Source organism: Mus pahari, chromosome 2 (assembly GCF_900095145.1).
Source record: "Mus pahari chromosome 2, PAHARI_EIJ_v1.1, whole genome shotgun sequence".
In the NCBI taxonomy this organism is placed as follows: Eukaryota; Metazoa; Chordata; class Mammalia; order Rodentia; family Muridae; genus Mus; species Mus pahari.
The window spans coordinates 131,178,190-131,199,766 of NC_034591.1; the positions used below are offsets into that span (position 1 = coordinate 131,178,190).

Genomic DNA, 21,577 nt, shown 5'->3' on the forward strand with positions numbered 1-21,577 from the left:
AGAATTGCCTCCAGTTAGGGTCAAGAAAAAGAAAAAGAGGCCCAGCCAAATATAAACAACCCATTCACTGATTATACAGAACTAAAATCAAATTGTTTGGCACTATTTTCTCCTTATCTGATGAAATCAAATTGAGCACCAATGGAAACAGTTCAGTAGAGAATATGGAAGAGAAACCCAAAATGTGATTTGCAGTGAGAATTGTTCTTTATCAGCATGGTCCTATTATTCATTTGATAGCATCTATCTCAGGGGTGTTATGTTATCTCTTGGCCAGGGCTGTGAAAGCTAAGATTTGCATTGATAGGAAAAGTTTTGCTGAAGTGTGGCCTCTCGAGATGGTGGGGGATGTGAAAAAGTGGCTGAGGCCATGAGGAGAGAAGCTTTGGTCTCATTATACACCCAGCTTGCAGCTGATGTCATCAGCATCTGTTAGGCCAAGCCTGGGGGAGGCTGCTCAGCGTAGTGGATGACCAATTACCCATAACCCTCACAAAAGGAAATGATCAGACTGAAGAGGCCATTCTTTATGTTTATCTCACTGCTCAATTTAACCATAGCCTGTTAGGAACCCACCAGCTGCCGCCCTCTCAGCCTTTACCTCTGGACTAGCAGGGGCAACTCCCCTCCTCAGCTAAACTTCCTTCTTCTATATCTTGTTCCCTGGGGCCACTCACACTTTTCAAAACAAATAATTAAATGTTCCTGCTCTTCTCCAATCAATTTTAACATCCTATTTTTATGAAAAGATACCAATAATTTTCATCATCTTGCCTCCAAGAGTATGGACTGGGTATTCTAGTCTCAGGGTTAGGAGGAGGTGGGCTATAGAGTCACTAAAGAAGTCTTAGGAACATTATACATTTTCAACATCCTCAAATGGGGTGGGATCCATTCTCCCCATTACCTGCTTTCTTCCAGGGGTTTGTTTCAGCACAACCCTTGCTGAAGAAAGCCTAGTGATCTCTGAAACCCATGAGTGTGTTGGAAGTAGAACCCTCATTTCTTGAAGGCAGTTTGATAACTGAGCGGACTTTGGAAGTTTAGGATGTTTGACTATCCCGTTGGTACAATGCTCACATGATCCCATGTTTGTTGATGAAAATAAACAGTGGTTTTCAAAAACCGTTCTCAATGCCATGACTTGTCATAAAACAATAAATAGAAAAACCCTGAGTATACCTGCCAACTCTTCACTCCATATCTGAGAGGGATGCCTGGTGAAGTCCTGGCTCCATTCTATCTACAAATAAAAAATAAAACTTTTTATGTGTACTGTGTTGGACTTTGGGTTCCGAGGCATCGTGTTGTTTAAGACAGACACATGTAAAGTCACTGTTCCTATAACAGGAGCACACTGGTGCCATTAGAAAAGTGATCCTTCTAAATACTATATGAAATACAAACCCTCTGAAAATCATAAAGCCCGTGTGGAATTGTAAACTGCTGTAGAAACATTTCTGTACCCACTTACATTTATCCTTTCTAAAATATACAGTGGCCATCACATCATACTGATTCAAGTGATGGGGAAGATGCGTCTCTTTAGATCCTACACTTACAGTTAAACAAAGCAGAGTCTCTCCTTCCATCTCTGAAAGAATCTGAATAAACTGGAATATCTATCCTCCCCCGAGGAGGAAAGTATTGAGAGAGTCCTCAGAGAAAAACTTAGGGACCCCATAGGAATCAAATAGAAAACAGTGCTGAGTAATCCCCAAGGCACCTGAAGTTAGGTTCCGGGCATTGCTGATCCATCTATCAATAGTAATAAAACAAACTCCTTTATAACCAGAGTCACAGTAATAGCTGATGATATGACAGAGCTGAGCTAGTACTATTCTAGGCTTGGCTGTGCAACCCAGTAGTAGAACCCTTGCCTACACATACAAGGCTCTGGGTGCCATGCCCAGCACCAGAAAATAACAATAATATTCAATTTAGTTAAGGGGGAAAGCACTTGGGTTTCTTTACTTATTTTTATTTTATTTATTTATTCTTTAGTTGTTGGACTGAGTTGGCCAGTACCTTTGTTTATCCACTGGGTAACTGTTTGGCTGAAATTGAACAATTTATTTAAGAGCTATGGTTATGTGCTGGTTCGTTTGCGTGCAAATAATTCTTATTAAGTTTTCATTTGTTTGTCTTAAATCACTTAACTACATGGGGACACAGAATTACATCTGAGAGTCTTTCTAACTTAACTTCTATCACAAACAGCAGTTGACTCTAGGAAATGTCATTCAAAAGGCACCGCCTGAGGACCCCGCACAGAGGAGCCCTAGTTCTTTCCAGAAAAGTCATTCTATTGAAAAGGGTTTAAAGCCATGGAGAAAGAATTTGAAAAGGGACAGTCAGGAGGATATTCTGGTTCTACTTAGGGTTTACTATAAAGAACTCTTTGGCTTTGTAAAGTATATCAGCTTCCAGTTTCTTCCTATTCAGAGAGCAATGATGTGTGCTTTTAAAAGAGACTTTGCATTCTGTGGTTCAACAAGCAAAACTGAAACACAGACACAAGGACAGAAAGGAAGTTGAAGAAACCAATGTACTTTGGGGTTAGCATTCATTAACTGTAGTTCCTAGAGGACAAGATGTGTGCCTAATACTATGAAAACCAAGAGATGCAGAAGACTTTGAAAAGATAAAATTTGAAAGATAGGCCCTAAGAATGTAGTGTTCTTCTTTGAAAAAAAATCTAAGTATCTGGAGAGGCCCACGAAACAAGGCCAATATTTTCCCAAGCCAGGTTATTGTTGTTTTGGTTTGGTTTGGAAACAGGATCTCATGTACCCTGTGCTGACCTAGAACTCACTATGTAGCCAATGATGTACTTAAGCTCCAGATTCTCCTGTCTTTGCCTACTAAATGGTAGGATCATGAACAAGCAGCACCATGCCTGGCTTCTCACTCAGCTGTGATTCCGCACTGTTGTTATGTGATTTATGGTGAGTAGGTCAGGTACTGGCTAACTAGAGAATCACCCAGAGTAACCTGAACTGTGTTAGTTGAACTTTCTTATTTATCTCCTTTATTGGGTTGTTTCATTAGTCAAGAGGAGCTATGAACTTAGTATTTTGTGTGTAGTCCCTTTCATAACTCATATATGAACGTGCCGATGGATTACTAAGAGGTGGATCCACACAGTGTTACAGGTTGTAACTAGTATTTATGAACCCCGTGTCCAATCTCTAGTACTAAAGAAAGAGGAGGGAGGAAGGAAGGAAGGAAGGAAGGAAGGAAGGAAGGAAGGAAGGAAGGAAGGAAGGAAGGATCACTCTTTGTCCAGCAAAGCTTGGGCATCAGAAAAATCTCATTACCAGAGCCTTGGCCACTGTTCTAAGAGCAATTTTATTCTCATCATTTGCATATTTTTCTTAGACATTTCGAATCCTAACAAACCTAGATGGTCCCCTGAGCGTGTCTAGTTGTAGCTTTTGTTCCTGCTGTGTAATATGCCTACCAAGCCTTTTGATGCTGTTTCTCAAGGTAAATACAATGTAAACTAGATAAAAAAAAAATTACTGAGCCAAATTTGAAGACATGACTCCTGCAATTGGTAGGCCATTAGAAGACACTCTACAAGCTAATCTAAAGTGCTCGGGCTCTCTTAGCTTTGTATAGAAATGTGATCAAAGACATACAGTTTGTTTTATAAAGAACACTGTACCAAAAGAAGGCTGTCAATGATTGAGAATGTTAATAACTGCGTTCTAAAGAAGCAGGCAAACCACTACTTTCTTAGGAGGTTTGAGGATGAGGAAGTCCCAGTGAGATGTGAAAGTGATGCCTAAGTGGATCATTTGAAGTATGGGAACTGGTAAGCTGGTGGCCTGGGAGTCATTCTTACAGTTTGACAGATCCACACAGAAGCAGAAAGAATTTATGCAGAGTCAAAAAACAAACAAACAAAAAAATCCCAGCATAATAAAATATTACTAGGAAAAACAACAACAAAATCTCCACTGGTATTCATTTGCATGTCAATACTCCCAAACTCTCTGCCAGCTCCCACTTTGTCAGAAATGCCTAAGGGTTTTTTTTTGTTTGTTTGTTTTTGTTTTTTTTTTTTCAAACTGTACTGCTTTGGCATAACGATGGTGGGGGTGCTGCCTCTTTTCTCTGTCCTTGAGTATTTTACTGCCAGGATATCCTGACCAACACTGATTGCCAAGGGGTTAAAGTCTCATTGTTGTTAAATTGGGAGAGAAAATTAGCAGGATTTGGTGCCCTATGTTCAGCTATCCCAGAGTTTCAAAAACAGGAACCTGGGGCTTTATATGAGGGGTAGGGGAAGTCAAGGAGAATCACAAGGGTGATGGACCAGGGCAGAGTTCCAGATAAATTGCTTACTTGGAGGTGAAAGAATCTGATGCTTATGCTGTGCCAAGAGCCCACATGACTGAGCAGAAGCTCACTAGGAAGCTCAAGGGCACGTCTGGGTACAGTCTTCCTGGGTGGGAAGAGATAGTTTACTGTCTTGATTCTATGCCTGTATTTTCCATCCTGGGGATGGAACTCAAAGCCTTGAGCATTCTAAGCAAGCACAGTACTTATGCCTAACTGAGGAGATGACTTTATGTTCATGTTATCTGTAATAGAACATGTTTGGTTGAACTGCTTTCTCTGTTGTCCACACTCAGGAGAATAAAGGAAGTCAAGGGGCTAGGGACTTGACATGCTCGGAACCCTGTACATTATCCCTAGCAAACTGTGAGCCAGGTGTGATAGTGCCCCCTTGAGAAATCCCAGCACTTGGGAGGTGGAAGCATGGGGGTGGGGAAAGAAGTTCAAGAGCATCCTCTGGTATATATCAAGGTTAAGACCAGCATAGGTTAGGTACCAGAGGTCTTGTCTAAAAATGTTAAGTCACTTGTATTTTGTTAATATAATTTATATTACACTATGACACCTCTAGAATACCAATAGAGGAGGAAGAGGCAGGGAGAAGGAAAGCATTTCTTCTAGGTTCTGTAAGGTCATCTTCATCCACTCATAGTTCTCTCAAGGTTAGACTCTGACTCTCAGGGATAACACAGTACATTTAAATTGTTATAATTGACTCTGCCTTTTCCTTATCCTCTTCTTACTAATGATGCCAATTATGAAGACTTGGGGTAAACCGAAGGGAGATATCCAAGAAACAGTGAATATGATTTGCTCCTAGTTGCCTTCAACAATCAAAGGCAACAAGCCTCTGAGTCCTCTAGTCTCTCCTCTCTGAGGTGTGATGAGCATTATAGTTGAAGTGAACTGAAGACAGCAGTATTTCTAGAGCAACCCAACCCTGAAGTGTTTGGAAATCTACTCAGTCTAAGAGTCTTCAGTGTAGAACAGACTGAACTTGATGAAAATCAGGGACGCTTATCTGCAAGAGTCCGTAGTTAAATTTCTAGCTAATACATCTTGAAGCTGGTTACTCTTGACACTTATGGAACCCACACCCATTTAAGCACACACAGAAAGAGAGAGAGAGAGAGAGAGAGAGAGAGAGAGAGAGAGAGAGAGAGAGAGAGAGAAACCGTACACACTAGCAATACAACTAGAATCTCTTCTAGAAAAGAATGGAAACCTCCAATTTTGTCAGCTTCCCAACAATAGTAGTGCATGCTTTTAATCTCAGTGCTCAGGAGGCAGAGGCAGGTAGGTCTCTGAGTTCAAGGCCAGAGTGAATTCCAGGACAGCCAGGGCTACACAGAGAAATACTGTCTCAAAAAAAAAAAAAAAAAAAAAAAAAACCTGAGAATTTGGAAGAGTAAATGACTTTCCCTAAGTCATATAGTTAACTAGCCCTCACCCAGCAGCTGACAAGGCTCATAACCATCTATAACCCTAGTTTCAGGGGATCTAACACACTGACCTACACAAGCACTAGATACACATATGATACACTTATATGCATACAGGTCAACCCCCTTATACATAAGAGAAAATAAATAAATTTTTGGGGAGAGGGAAGGATTGAAAACCAGGACCCGGATAGCCTCAATTTTTATTCCGATGCTCAGCTATATAAATTATTTAATAAGATTGAGGTTATCTCTTTCCAGGGTTCAGTACTTGTAATAAGTGCAAAATGTTCCTTCTCCTAGTTGATCAACCTTGAGAGTTTCACAATGATCATAAGCCTTTGGCTAGCTCTTTAAAAAAAAAAAAATAGGGGAGTAGAGTGTCATGACAAATGTGAATTACTTTTCAAAGCAGCCTGTTTATAAACCTGAGTAATTGATCCATTTGTTTTATTTATTAGTTGATCCCTAAGAACACCTATATTAAAATGTAAGTTCAGAGCTGGGACTGCAGCTCAGTGATAGAGCATTTGCTTAACACACAAGAGGCTCTGTGGTTCAGTCTTCAAAACTAGAAAAAGTAAAAGCTCAAAACCATTCTTATTTTACTATTCTTTGCAATGTTTTACCCACAGGCCTGCTACAGCTGCATTTTCTGAAACAGATGGCTTCCAGAGCACAGAAAAAATAGACATTTTCTTGGCTCAATATTTTTAATCTGCTTTGAGTGGTTTTTTTTTTTTTTATAGTGAAATAGATTTTATATGTTCACTGTGTTTCCTTTGTGGTCTGAGTAAATTTAATCTAAAGCTGTAAGATTAGTTTATGTTCAAGTGGGTCTTTTCAATTATAAGTTGTTTTAATTATTTTTTTGTTTAAAAAAAAAGGCTAAATGTATGTTCTCTTGAAATTCAAGAAAGACAACAGACTTTTTGTCAATTTAGTCAATCTCAGGGAAACATAGTACTAGTATAAGTTGAAGGAAGAAAGAGCCGAGTTGATAAAATGTTTGCACACAGCAGATCAATGATGAATAGGAACAATGATGAATAGGAAAGCCTTGCTCCTGTTTAAGTGCCTTCATCTTTCACAGTTTTACTCAGCAAGGAAATACATATATAAAATAGTCTTCGGAACTAGGGTGATGCTCTCACAGAACAAGGAACTCAGCCACTTTCCCTTTTTCATTTGCAGCCATTTGTCATCTACGACATGAATTCCTTAATGATGGGAGAAGATAAAATCAAGTTCAAACATATCACCCCCCTGCAGGAGCAGAGTAAAGAGGTGGCCATCCGAATTTTTCAAGGGTGCCAGTTTCGATCCGTGGAAGCCGTGCAAGAGATCACAGAGTATGCCAAAAATATCCCAGGTTTCATTAACCTTGACTTGAATGACCAAGTGACTCTGCTCAAGTATGGTGTCCATGAGATCATCTACACGATGCTGGCCTCCCTGATGAATAAAGATGGAGTCCTCATCTCAGAGGGCCAAGGATTCATGACCAGGGAGTTCCTCAAAAGCCTGCGGAAGCCCTTTGGTGACTTTATGGAGCCTAAGTTTGAGTTTGCTGTGAAGTTCAATGCACTGGAATTAGATGACAGTGACTTGGCTATATTTATAGCTGTCATTATTCTCAGTGGAGGTAAGATTCATCTTTTGATTTTTTTTTGTCAAAGAAAGTGGGATTGTGGTGGAATTGTTGGTGGGATTGTGTCTCAGTGCTCTGTGCTCCTTTTTACTGGCTGTGTGTGTTGTGTAGAACATGTCAGTGGCACAGTGCCATGAGCATGTCACTCCCCAGGCTGAGAGCCATAGGCTTGCAGAGTGAAGGCGATGGGGATCCCAGGCACCTCGAGTTTGTTCATCACACTGCTCTTCTCCAGCCGAATCCAATCACGAAAGACAAATGCCCTCTACTCCTTTCATGATCTTTTTCCTGGTCTCGCCCCCCTTTTTTCCCAAAAGGCCAATCTGGTCTTCGGTTCATTTTAGTAATGATGTGTGTAACTTAACTTTGATGATGCTTCTGTGGTTTATAGCAGGCAACACTGTGAGATCTTGGCCCAGTTAACACTCCCACCCTACCTTCCCTGCATCAGGAATCAGGGAATGTGTTAAACTCCACCTTCTCTCTCATGTGGTTCTCCAAGTGGCTTCCCTTTTATGCCTTTGTAAGGCACTTGGCTATGATTACAAATACAGTGTGAGCCCAAGAGCCTACCACAAAGACAGAAATTGAACTACGCCGGGCAATGGTGGCACATGCCTTTAATCCCAGCACTTGGGAGGCAGAGGCAGGCGGATTTCTGAGTTCGAGGCCAGCCTGCTCTACAGAGTGAGTTCCAGGACAGCCAGGGCTACACAGAGAAACCCTGTCTCGAAAAAAAAAAAAAAAGAAAAGAAAAGAAATTGAACTACTTGGCAGCTTGTTGGAATTTGGGCCTTACAAATATCTGATCTAACTAACCAACTCCAAAAGACACGTTTTATACCAAATGTTACTTTCAATGTTCCCTCTCTTGTTTCCAAGTAAGTAGAACTTTCTGCTTTCATCTCTATCTACAAAAATATCTTTGAGCCAGATATGATGGTACACACTTAGAATCTGACCATTAAGGAGGCTGAGGCAAAGGTTCTTAGAGTTAGCATCCAAAATGAACTATTTAGTCTTAAAACAAACAATCAAACAAAAAAGTTGCTTTTTTAAATGATGAGTTCTCATATTGTAAGTGACTTTAGGTGTACTTTTATGTAAACTGTGCGGCAACCTATTATGAAAACTTACCTGCGGGAAGAGGACTCTGAGGGTGTCAGGTTGTATTATTGCTCTGGACAAAGAACATGATCTGGTGGTTAGTTTTGTTCAGTTGAGAGCAGATTCTTTCAATGAGGTGCATGGTAATTATTCAGGTCACTAAAAACCAACACTAAGGAGGTTGCTCTAATGCCAGGCAGAGTTCTGAGAACGTCCTACACAGTAAAGGCTCACAACAACTCAGTGAGGTGAGTGCCATTTGTTTAAATGAGGAAACCAAAGCAGTGGAAGATACGTGCCCTTGCCCACAGTGATGTGACCTGTGTAAGATACATCTGGGGAGCCAGCCATAATGGTGCACAGCTATTAATCCCAACACAGGCAGACTTCCATGAATTCAAGGTTTGCCTGATCTAGAGAGTTCCAGGCAACCAGGCTATGCAGTAAGTGAAACCTGTCTAAAGAAAGATGCACTGGGATTGTTGCTCTGCTTCCGGAGTCCATGTTCCAAGCTTCTGTTCTGTGCAAAACAAAGCAGCTGCCTCACATGACTTGGGGAACAAAGAGATAGCAGTATGGCAAGGGTGATAACTCACTTTCACTTTGTGCTGTCTTTGTGCACTGGGAATGGAACCAAGAGCCAGGCAGGCACCTAGCACTGACAGGCAAGCATCTCACACTGAAGCAATATTCTTTTGGAGTTGAATAGTTGGGTTTTAGGAAGTTTTGGTGCTCAGGATTAAACTCAAGGTCTCAGACATGTCTACCACTGAGTTATACTCCCAGCCCCAGAAGCACCATTAATAACCATAAAATACTCTATAAAGGATCTCTTACAGACCAAATCTCCCTGTATATTTACATTATTATTTTGAATGATAGTGAAAACAGAATGTTGCTGAAATTATATTTTCTTGTTTTAGTTTTTATTTGTTTTATTTCATTGTTTAGGTTTTTTGAAACAGGGTCTCAGGGATTCAAGTCTCAGTTCAGTTGCCCTGAACTCATTATGTTGCTGAAGCTGGCTTTGAACTCCTGATCCTCGTGCCTCATTTGCCTCAGTGCTGAGATTATATGGTTGTATCAACATATCTTTCTTTGAAAAGTGTTCTAAATTTTGATTATTGGATATTCTTCTATATAAATTTCTATCTAAATCTCAGGTGGTTTTGTGGTTATAAATTTCTAGGAGTGGAATTCATAACTATGCATATTTTAAGTTTTTTATTACTTAAGAAGATTGCTTTCCATAAAGTTTGCAGTCATTTATATCCACTGATACTAAGGGAAGCATTTGCGTAAAGCCATTCAGAGCTCTTACTTACTGTATAAATAGGAAAGGTCTACACAAGAAGCAGCCACGGAAGCAGGAGTTCCGTGGAAGAGTGCTTGTTTGATACTTGCAAAGATTCTAAGCGCCAGAGAAATAAAAGTACGCAGGCAAACATGTATACACATGTACATATATACACATACACATGCATACACACAAATATACATGCATGCACCATTCACTAGTTGGCCAAGAGACCACACTATAAATACTATCCTTGGATTTGATACTGTAGTTAATAACTCCTGTTAGTGTATAAAAACTAAAATGGCACCAGTAACAAGGACTCTGTGTAAATAATTCCTTTGGCCCTCACAGATAGTCTTTCTACAAGCCGGGACCCTGATCTTACCTGACCCACACAGCAGTAAAAGATATTCCCAAGGTAGCAGCCTGCAAGATTATTAAGACTTTTAACCCCCGTGAATAAATCTAGAATTCCTCAAGGCAGAGGATATGTTCCTACATCACAAAAAGGAAAGTCCTTCCCTGACCAAAGTTGAAATTTTTAGGTGAAGTCTAAATCCAGGTAACAGACAATAGTAAAACTGGCCCACATTTGTCCACTTCACAGGAATGTGATTCTCCTCTTTCCTCAGAGAGGCTGGTTGTGTGCAGGCCAGGTAAAAGCTGTCCAATGTACATTCCCAGTCCAAGGACTGACTTCCAGTAAGTTCTTATCATCCACAGATGTGAGATCAGTATCCCAAGACAGTTTCCAGATTAGCCTTTGCTTAGTTGTTTTTCCTTATTCTAAAATTCCAGAAAAGGAACACATCATGTAAACAAGAGTCTTTAACTCAGAAAACAGAGCTCTGCCCTATCCAACCTTAACAAGAGTGACTGATTATCTCTTTAGCCCTTCAGAAGTTTGTCCATTGTTTTAATGATTTTGAAAAGAAGTACATTGGCCAAGAACCAACTGGTCCGTTCTGATCATGCTGGAGCTTTTGCTCCTGTGAAAGGACTGAGGTGCTCAGGCTGGGGAAATGGTGAGCTCTTGTGTAAGGTCTGGGATCAGAGCTGAGGAGAGGGGGCTTAGAGGGACCAAAAGGGAAGACTGTAGATAGAAGTGTCAATCTGACCCAAGTGAGGATTTGCTAGGTAAATAGGTGTTGCTACCCACTAAACACTGCTGACCCTGTTGATCTGGTTCTTAGATCTGAACTGTGTTTAGCAACTCCTCGTGAACTCAGCTCTTGCAGCCAGCTTGCTGTGAGAGATGACCTAGTTCTCAAAGTCTCTGTCTCCTCTGAGCTGGAGCAAGAAATGGAATAAAAAAGACAGCAGTGCTTCAGAGCCAAAGCTTAGCACTTCCTAAAAGCAACTCATAGCCAGCCTCCCATTGCCTCCCAGCAATGCAGCCATGCCTTTATTCTCACTTCACAGGCAGAAAAGTAAGGCCATGGACTCAGTCAGATTTGTACAAATCTGATACCTACTGAACAGTAGTAGGACTGGGCTAAAAGTCAAATGTCCTGTCACTGTGCTAGCCCTGTCCCCTCTGCTTCCTTGATACAGGATCACAGTTCACTCTCAATAGCTAGTAGCTGCAACCCCCACTCCCACCTTCCTTCCTTATTAAGGCCTGAGCCTGGAAGCCAGGGGAGCACTTCCTTGTAATCCCAGCAGATAATAGCTTCCATTGCACCCTCTAGTCTTACTGGGGTAGGTGGTGCATAGTAAAACTGCATCCAGCAAGGAGATGTTTGCAACTGGCGCCACAGACCCATGCCAGCCTTGCTAGCAAGCTTTCAAGCCCTGCCCCATGGCCAATGCCAAGTGTGAAGCTCAGGAAATCTGGCAAACCCCAGGACACTCCACAGGACACTTTGCCCCCTTGAGTATGTGCTGTGGAGTAAAGAAAAGCCTCAGAGGGTCCAGCTGGAACTCTCCAACAGGAAAAAGCTCTTGTTAATTCAGAGCAGCTTGGAATCTATTTCGATTCGTTCTAAACTTTTAAGATATGAGGGAGGAAATCCACTGGATTTTACAATGTATTTTTCAAGGCAAACTGCCACTAATGTCTGAGTGACAGAGAAACTGCAACTACCCCTACAGCAGCAACAGATGGCAAGTTATCAACCCCCTCATTTACCCTCTAGAGTCCGGCTTCTGCCAACCACCTACAGAGTGTCCCCTGCCCTTTCCAGAAGACCAGCAATGTTCCTTCTGTAAGCAGCTTGAAATGACTGTTCTTTGAGTGACTGGCTGTTGAGTAGGTAGAAGGAGGTTATGCTCCCATAGTTATACACTTACCCATGAGGGAAGACTTGATAGTCTTTGTCAGTTTGACCTTGTTATGTCAGGTCAAAAGCTTGGGCCCCAGGGCTTCATCATGGACCATGGCCAGTGGATGTATTTGTTGATTCATAAGACTTAAAACAGATCAAAGACAACACCTGGAGTAAGTTGACAGATGCTTATAATAAATGAAACGGCAGCAGTAGTCCCTATTTGTTGAATATCCCAAACATCCAGGACATGTGCTCTATTCCTAGTCTTTTATCTGTTTTTGCTGAAGCTCTGGGCAGCCAATACCCCAGTTTACAGGTGGAGAAAATGGAACTTCAGAGACTCAAGTCACTTGACTATAGTCACAGAGCTAGTAATTGATAGAGGCAAAATTCAGACCCAATATTATATGCAGGCTGGTACCAGAGATGTAGCTTGGTGACAGAGTTCACATTGAGCATGTGCAGAACTGAGCATATTTAATTTCCAGCACTGCAATTATCACCACCACCACCATCACCATCATCATCACCATCACCATGTACTTCCTTCGAAATTCTGTTGCCTTTTGAATAACTGAGATAAAGATCTTAAAAGATATCAAAAGATCATAATTAAGAATGTTCATATATTGTTACTGATATCCAATGCCCTCTTAAGACATAATTTTAAGTATTTAGCAATCATTTTACCCACTGAGCAGCCATCTTCCCAAACCCTTTGCTTGGCTTTGAAAAGTGCTGGGGAAAGGCCTCAGGCTGGTGATAAGGTGAATGCCAGAGTCAGAGTTCTTACATTTGTCATGTAATGAGCACCTGAACACAACCATCTGCAAAGCTTCCCACAGAGGTTGACAGTAAACTTCAAAAAAAAAAAAAAAATGTTTCTACTTAACCAGACACTGTCATATGCCAGGACATAAGAGATGTAAATGGTTACAAAGGAAAGTTATACTGCAGGCTGGGGGATTGGTTGGTTGGTGAGCAACCTGTGCAAGCATGAGGACCTGAGATCTCCAGCACCCATGTAAAAAGCCTCCTACTGTGGCTTATGAGTATAAATAAAGCCAGCACTGGAAATGCAGAAACAGGAAGATCCCTGTGCCTTGCTCACCAGCCATCCTAGCTAAAGCATCAAGCTCACTTTCAGTGAGAAAACCTTTCTCAAGAAAGTAAGGTGGGGAGTAAGGAAGATACCTGACGCCAGCCTCTGACGTTCACGTGCACAGGGTCAGGTGGGGATTGGGTAAGCACAGACATACATGCACTGGTGTGATGATTTAAAACTGTTAAATACCATCAATACCATCCTGTGTCTTCGTTTCTCTTGCTCTAGAGACACAACTGAGCATATGGACACTACTTTGTGTAGGTCAGACAGATAGATACTTGCTTATGGCCATTGCAAAGCACCTCATTCAACAGATCAGACCCAGTGAGCCACTGCAGATGACTTGGGACAGAAGGACTGACTACAAGGTTTGGGAGTATTCCCCCACCCTGTACCTCAGTTCCCCTTCAGTTCTTGAGTCTATATGCCATGCTTCCATTTTACTACAGAGTGAGTTCTGTGAGTTACAGTAGACAGTATAGCACATATCTCTGGAAAAGCAGGCTTTATATGTATGTCTCAGGGGAGCCCCACATAGTCACGCTTTGACTCTACTCAGCCCAGGGCCTTTGTACCCACGTTAGTCTGTGAATGTCTCACATAGTAGTTAAGTGGAAAGGACATAATATCCAAACGACTTTGAAACTAGACATTAAAAATAACTATAAATAGCAATAGGCCAACATTTTTGTGTATTTAGTACTCCTGGGGATTGAACTTATGGCCTCATGCATGTGAGCACAGGCTTCCCTATTGAGCTACACTCTCAGCATTATGCCAGCTTCCTACTTCTTCTCTGCCAGCTAAATATTTAACTTCCTTCCCCATTGAGAAAGTTGTTTTTCCATGTCTTCTTCAGGTATTAAAAATAAACAAGGGCGTCTAATTTCTCTTGAGCTGGACATCCGGTGTTAGCATGTCTCCTGTCCCCCATCAGGAGATGGTCATGTCACAGAGTAATAGCTGGTTTACTAAGGACTAGTATATCTAATAGGCTCCTACCTACACTGTGCATGAGATTAGCAGAATGGCTTTGAATAATGACTCACTTTGAGTTATCTAGAAATGTCCCATTAGTTCTCTGTTTTCATAACCTCATGCACTTGGTATGACAGGGGTGAGGTATATTTATGAGTTTGCAACTGGCACCCAAACACTAAAAACCAGAGAGCTGGGGGCAAGGATGGGGTAATGGGGGAAATAGTGAAACATCTTAGAGTCACCCCATAGATAGGCATACATGTGAGAATCTATGTGCAGACTCTTGTTTGGAGAGGATAGAAGACCCCTTATCTGTAACTGCTCCAGAATTAAAACTTCCTCCTCCGCCCAGGCTGGGTAGGCCGCCATCATCTCAGGACTGAGCAAACAGTGGTGTCTGAGACAGACGGGACTGAAAGTGGAACTGCTGAGTCACTCCTGTCCACACTGGCAGTCAAGGAAGAGGCTCCTTAGCCAACCATAAAAGATGTGGCTTTTCAGAGCACCTTATCATTTTGGACTCTCAAAATGTGTGTTTAAACTCTGGGTGACCCAGGCAGCCTTCCAGATGGGCACCATTGAGCTGCAAGTGGGGAAGAGTGAACCCAGGGTCCTCAGGTCACCTAACAGAAAGGATGGGCACAGGGGGCGTAAGGGCTGTACTGCAGCCCAACGAAACTTCTCATCTGCTACTGCAGCTCTGGCTAGGCAGGGAGAAGGCTCCAGAATCACACACAAGAGTCCGAAAGCCCCACTCCCCCACTTCCTAGATGTGCGGTTGCAGCAATTATTGACCTCCCTGGGCCTTAACTTCCTTATCAGCTCCCCAAGCAAGTAAAATAGCATTATATGAAGCTTTTGGCAAGGTGCCTGGGACACTGCTAGGCACACAGTGAATGCTAATTTCCCCCTTTCTCCTCTGTGATATCATTTGAAGTAGCTCCACTCCATCCTGCCAGTCAAATGGCTTAAAATTCCACCAACCGTCCTTAAAATCCCTTCCTACAATGTAAATACCCCTAGGGAGCTCTCAACTAATCCTTTTATCAGCTATCATTTTAAGGGGATTAGTTGCAGATTGGGAACAAAACCCAAAGGGAAAGAGATACAGAGAAGGAGGAGGAGCCAAAGAAGGAGGATCAAAATCCCCTAATCCTGGGCCCCCAAGGAGACAGGGGAAGCTAGGATTGTGGATTCCCCCTCCCAGAATTCCCTTGACTTTGCAGGAAACTAAGGTGTTTAGAAAGTCATATCTATGGTTTGCAATCACAAGTTCTTCTCAGAGGAGAGGAGAGGAGGGGAGGAGGGGAGGGGAAGGGAGGGGAGGGGAGGGGAGGGCAGCAATGTGTCAGGCTGGAGGGGGCCTCAGAAGAGGTTCCTCTCCTACTTCCTTCCACTAACCCTCCTTCCTCTACCTATACCCCCAGCCCCAGCCAGATGCCAATCCTGATAGAACTACCCAAAGCATAGAAAGAACAGAATTGAAGCAGAGCACATGGCTGAGCCTTGAGTGACTAATACAGCAGAGCTGGATCACAAGGACTGCCTAAGGCCAAGACAGAACTCAGAAGACCCACTTCCATCCTCAAAAACCTTGAAATAGAATCAATCCCAGGCTCTATTCCCTGGGAGCCCTGTAGAGGGACAGACTAGCTTTGACCAGACCTAGAGAAGGTGTCACCTGCCTTGTCCCTAATGTGTTCCTGTTCAGGAGCTGGCTCTGTGATGATGGGGACTAAGGAGTGTTAATGTAGAGCTGCTAGCTGATGGACAGATAACAGATTTCATTGTGGTTCCCCCCCCCCCCGCCATCCTGCTAAACCTATTGTTATCCAACATAGAGAGAGCATTGATTAGCGTGAAATCATTGCTTGAACAGGGAAGTGTAAGAATGTTTCAGTGCGTCAGAGGGAGGGTCCACCAGCAACATGTGCACAATGCGTCCTGCAGCAGGCAGATGATATCTGTCTGTGAAGCATTTGCAAGGCTTCTGTTTTACTGCACCCTGATTTCTCTGATAGCAGCAGTAAACAACCCCACGCCTCAAATCATCTGTTGGTCAGACCTCTCATTGATTTAGGTTGACTCTGCTAACTTTCCTAATAAATCCTCAGCCCAGGATTGGAAAGAGGGAAACATCTGGAACGGGGAAGGTGAGGGAAAGCTGAAAAGAAGGGAATGCCTAATGGAATAAGGGCAGGGAAGAGAAAACCCAGGAAAACCAGGGGCACAGCAGAACAAGAGACAAGTGAAGAAGTAAGCCCCAAGCTAAAGCTCAGAAGCCTGCTACATGCATGAACACACTCAACACTCAGAAAACTGTGACTTACTTTACCATTCTAGCTCTGCTTAAAACCATTATTTGCCTTCATAGTGAGCAGAGGAGAGAGCTCATATCTGCCTTGTATGTGTGAAGACAGGAATTCAATTCCCAGAGCCCAGGTTGTTTTGTGTGTGTATGTGTGTGTGTGTGTGTGTGTGTGTGTGTGTGTGTGTGTGTGTGCTATGAGGCTGGGGAGATGGCTCAGTGATTAAGAGCATTCGCTGCTGTTCTTTCTGAGGAGCAAAGTTAATTTGCCAGCACTCATATTAGGTGGATCACAAACTCACAGCTACCTGCAACTCCAGCTTCAGGGGATCTGACACCCTCTTCTGGCCTCCTCTTACCCTCACACACATAGTATATATTCACTACCCCCTCACACATAAATAATAGAAATATGTTTAAAAGCCAGATATGGTGACCAGTGCTTATAATCCCAATACTTGGAAAGCAGGGATAGATGGTCCCTGGGGCTCCACATGACAAACCCAAGAAGGAAGGGAGGGAGGGAGGGAGGGAGGGAGGGAGGGAGGGGAGGAGGGGAGGAGGGAGGAAGGAAACCATGGATGGCACCTGAGGAAGGATGCCTGAGACTGTTGCTCACCTCTGTGTGCACACACTTACACATATGTGAACAAAACTATTTTTGCAGTACTGTGGATTGAATTCATGTATGCTAGACAAGGACTTTAATACAACTCTAGCTGTTTACTTATTTATTTAGACAGGTTCTTGCTATGTTGCCCAAACTGGCCTCAAATGTCTGGGCCCAAGCAATTCTCCTCCCTCGGCTTCTGAGTGTTTTGGATGACAGGTGTGCTCCACTGAGCAAACTTCCTTTTTTAAAACAAGAAAACTGAAGTAAAGAGAGGTTCATACATTTTCCCAAGGTCACCATGTGATGCAGTGCAACACTGAAAAGTCAAAGCTCTCACTGGTACTCAAAGCTGGTACTGCTGACCCAGAGCTATACATTCAGATCAGCAACTGCCCTTAAAACCTAGAAGATCCCATCCCAGGTCAAGTATGTGGGACACATATATGTTATGTTTAATCTCACCAGATCATCTTAATGTGGATCCCTGTACTAGAACCAGCTCTCCTTCATAGTATATTTCCTAAGGAGAGGCTAGTGGGCGGGAACAGCCACAGACCCTGTGATAGCTTACTTTACTCTGTTCACAGTGCCTCTCCTGGAGCCATCCTACACGTGTGTTTTCAACTGTGAGAATGAGAACTTGCCCAAGCTCCAAACATGTCTGTACTAAAAATTACTTTCCTATGCTCCCAAGTTCCCATTCTTACCAAAAGCACCTCCAAACCTCTATTTTCCAGCCGTTGACACCCAACCCTCCTCACTGACCTGACCCCACCCTGTAGCAAGGCTTGAACAAACACAAAGAGTAAGAACTTCTAGTCTTTTTACTCCTGTAATTCACTATGGCCTTATGAGAGACATGATATGGTTGCCTTCAAAAGCAACCTATCCCCAGAAAGATCAGCTAAGTTCTCCAAAAGCACACGGAAACTTACTTAAACAGAAGGGATACAACACTTGAGTCTTCAGGTTCCAGGTCCAGGTCCAGGTCCCCTTAGAACCCATCTCGGAACTTAAGGTATAATCCAATAAAAGAAATGGTGGAGTAAGTTGGAAAAGAAGTTAAGTTGCAGAGTGTTGAGTCTCCGATAACCCTTTCTCGTCCTCAGTGTTCCTCACACTTGAACGGAAGTCCTTCATGGTTGTAGGTCAATATATAGCTGCCCCACAAGCTGACATTTCCCTTTAAAGGACTTAAGTACAGTCTATTTTAATCTATCCCAAGCCAACAAGGAAGGTGGGAAGTCGCAGGCAGCAACTCCTAGGGACCAGGCAGAAGGACTGGCCTTTGTCCTCCTGCCTGTCCTTCAAGAAACCTGACCTGTGGCCTGCTGCTGTAGGGGCCTGAGCCTCCTGAGAAAACGTGTGCTTGGGGAATGCAGCCCAGGTGAGTAGGTCCTAGTAGAGCCTAGCATTGAGTCTGCTTCAGATAAGCTCTGTACTCAAGGCAGAATCAGATCTGGATAAGATGGAAGCTTTGAAGATCTGCCCAAATCAGTTGCTCTCTAATCAATCCCAGGACTGTGTAAATGAAGACCGGAAAGAGCCCTTCCCAATTTGCAGCCTGGGGAGTAAGAATGTAAAAACTGACTCCAGCCTCCTAGGGTGTGTGAGTCAACAGGGCTTCCCCCCCCCCCAAAGGGCCTTCTAGGAAGCCCTAGCCAACACAGAGCCCTTGACCCTAAGTCTACTTCAGACCTGCTTCTCACCTCCGCAAGGTACAAGGACCTTAGATAGCCTTTCAGAGAATGTCCTAGTAGGCCCTGGGCCCCAGGGAGTAGAGGAAAGGGAAAGGATGGGAAGGCTCTGGGGTCTTGTCTGTGGCACAGTCTCTACTCACTGAAGGTCCAAGGGAGCTGTTGAGGAAGGTGGGAAAAGAAACAGGGAAGAGAGCAGAGGAGGTCCCAATGCCCATGAGGAGCAGAAGCAGAGGAACAATTGATAGATTCATTTTGCCTTTGACCTAAGACCAAAAGAGACTGGCTTTTTGTGGAGGGGATGGGGGTGTTTTTAAATAAGCTAGTTCTACGTTTAATATGTAAGCCTGTGAATACACTTTTCCAATTCAATTTTTAAATTTATTTCCCTAGTTGAATTACGTGAACTGTGTACTAGAGGGAGTTACAGATGAGAATGCATCTTAGAACTTTTGAATTAGGGATTTAGAGATCACTGATAGAGTGTACATAGGAGGGAACTGAGCCCAACAAATTTAATAGTCAGACCCAAGGTCATGGAGCTGGTGAAGACAAAAACAGGGAATGTGGCCCTTTCTGCTCTGTGGCCTCCTTCCTCAACTGTGTGCTCCCTGAACAGAGATTTGGGCAGGGGACAGCCAGGCTGATCAGTAAATGATCTAACTTGTCACTGGAGAAAATGTATTTAATCTGTGGCCACAGTATCTCAGCCCTTCAGCCAAACACCATCCATCACATCAGAAAGAGGAAGTTGCCAAAGAAGAGTCTGAAAATCCAAACCAGATCCTTTCCCAGTCCTGGAGCGGCCGATTGCATTTCATTCCCTGAGCCAGGTTCCAGCCCATCGTCTGCATGCCAGGATCTCGTTGTTTGACGGAGACCCTGTGTTCATTCATATGATCTCCTCAGCAGCTTTGTCCCCACTGGTACTGCCCAAAAGAAGGAGGAAGGAGAAAGGGCCCAGGAGCCTAGGCTTCCAGAACAGGCTGTGTGGGCCCAGGAGCCTCACTCCGCCCTGCCTACACAGCATGCAAGGACTGAAATGCACACACAGTCACACAGCCTCAGGCTTTCAAAACCTGAGATATTGTTAAAGTGGTGGCGGGGGCAACAGTCATTATACCAGGGCCCCAATCTAAACTCCAGCTTTCCTTGAAGCTTCAGTGGCTTCTTAACTTTTGAAATGTTTATTTCTTTATTGTGAGTGTATGTGAGCACACACACATATACATAGGCATATATACACATACATATACACATAGCCATGATACATATAAAGAGGGTCAGAAGATAGTCCATTCTCCTTATTCACATGTCTAGGGCTCAAATTCTAGGGTTGCACAGCAACAAGAGCTTTACCTGCCTTGTTGGCCCAAGTGATTTCATCATGGTATCAGAACTGAGAAAGACACAGTACTTCCAGGGGTGGATTCTCTAGGCCAGGACTAAGTCATTTGTGCCATTCTCAGAGCTTGAGACTTTTCATTGTTGTTATTATTCCCATGGTCCTTCATTTAATGCTGGAATTTCAAAGGAAACCTTACTTAATCCAATTGATGGGGTGTGTTAGAGAAGAAAAAAAAAGTCATATCAAAGACATGTTTTCTTCTGTAATGAAAAAGAATCAAAACTGAGAGAATGTCCTCAAAGTCCCATCCTGAGACCACACTGTTCTCCTGAACTTTGTCTGTGGATAAAGGTTACAAGAGTCCATTAGATATGCCAAAACAAAACACCATTCATTGCAGAGTCTTCACTGTGGTGACTCTACCTTCAGGCTTGTTCACCAGCTACAATATACTCTTCCATCTGGGACTGTTGGCCAGAACGACCACTTGCCCATTAACTCAGCCAGCTGAGCACTCACTGAGCATTCATCCACTGGTGGCTCAGAGACATCAGGACACTGCTACTTCCTGGGCACAGCAGGAAAGAGAATGCAGTGTTGGCAACACAAGGGCAGGAGGACTTAAGTTATAGTGTTTGGATCAGATGAGGGCAATCTGGGAAATATATAACCACCCAGAAAATGTAACCTCAGACACTGAGAGTGGAGGTGATTATAAGGTGCTCTGCGGCTCAGAATAAAAAGATGAGGGCAAGAGAGAAAGGGCGGGGAGAAGGCATTTCACCCCACTGGTGCTCCGTTTGAAGAAGTAGCTGAAGTGAAGTAAAGAGGCTTCAGGCAGCAGGCACTGAGTATGAATAGTCTGATGGATCTGGATGTTGGAGGAATTTGTAATAGAAGTACCTTGCTGCTATTGGAGCAGAAGGATAGCTAGAGAAACTGAGACTGGGGGAGAGGGACAACAGCAGATGAGCAGGATATAAGGATGTGAGTACATTTATGGTAAAGGGGGAGGAGCTGCAGCACTTACAGAGCGAGCAACCTGCAGGGCTAGCCTTAGGAGTCAATGCAAGATGATGAGTGGGTCCTAAATGTTGTATATGAATCAATCCTACTTTCAGTAGGTCTTAAGGAGAAAATCTGTATATTCTAACAAACACAGTAAACTTAGAATACAAGAACCAAAACACAACCCTTTACTCAGAAATTTCAAAGCAGTGGGTATAGTAGAACACACATTTGATCTCAGTGCTCAGGAAGCAGAGGCAGGCAAATCTCTGTGTGTTCTAGGCCAGCCTAGTTTACACAGTGGGTTCTAGGCTAGCCAGAACCACGTAATGAGACTCAGAGAGAGGGGGGGAGAGAGAGGGGGGAGGGAGAGAGAGGGAGAGAGAGGGATGGGGGG

General features: G+C 43.2%; 1 protein-coding gene across 6 annotated transcripts in view; it reads left to right on the plus strand.

The window, feature by feature from the left end:
• The window catches only part of Pparg (peroxisome proliferator activated receptor gamma), a 129,188-nt gene that overhangs the window by 104,857 nt on the left and 2,754 nt on the right, over positions 1–21,577 (plus strand). For all 6 annotated transcript variants that reach the window (XM_021191865.1, XM_021191866.2, XM_029535224.1 and 3 more), the window contains one exon: positions 6,984–7,434. In XM_021191865.1, coding sequence (XP_021047524.1) covers positions 6,984–7,434 — 451 coding nt within the window. The remainder of the gene's footprint in view (positions 1–6,983; positions 7,435–21,577) is intronic.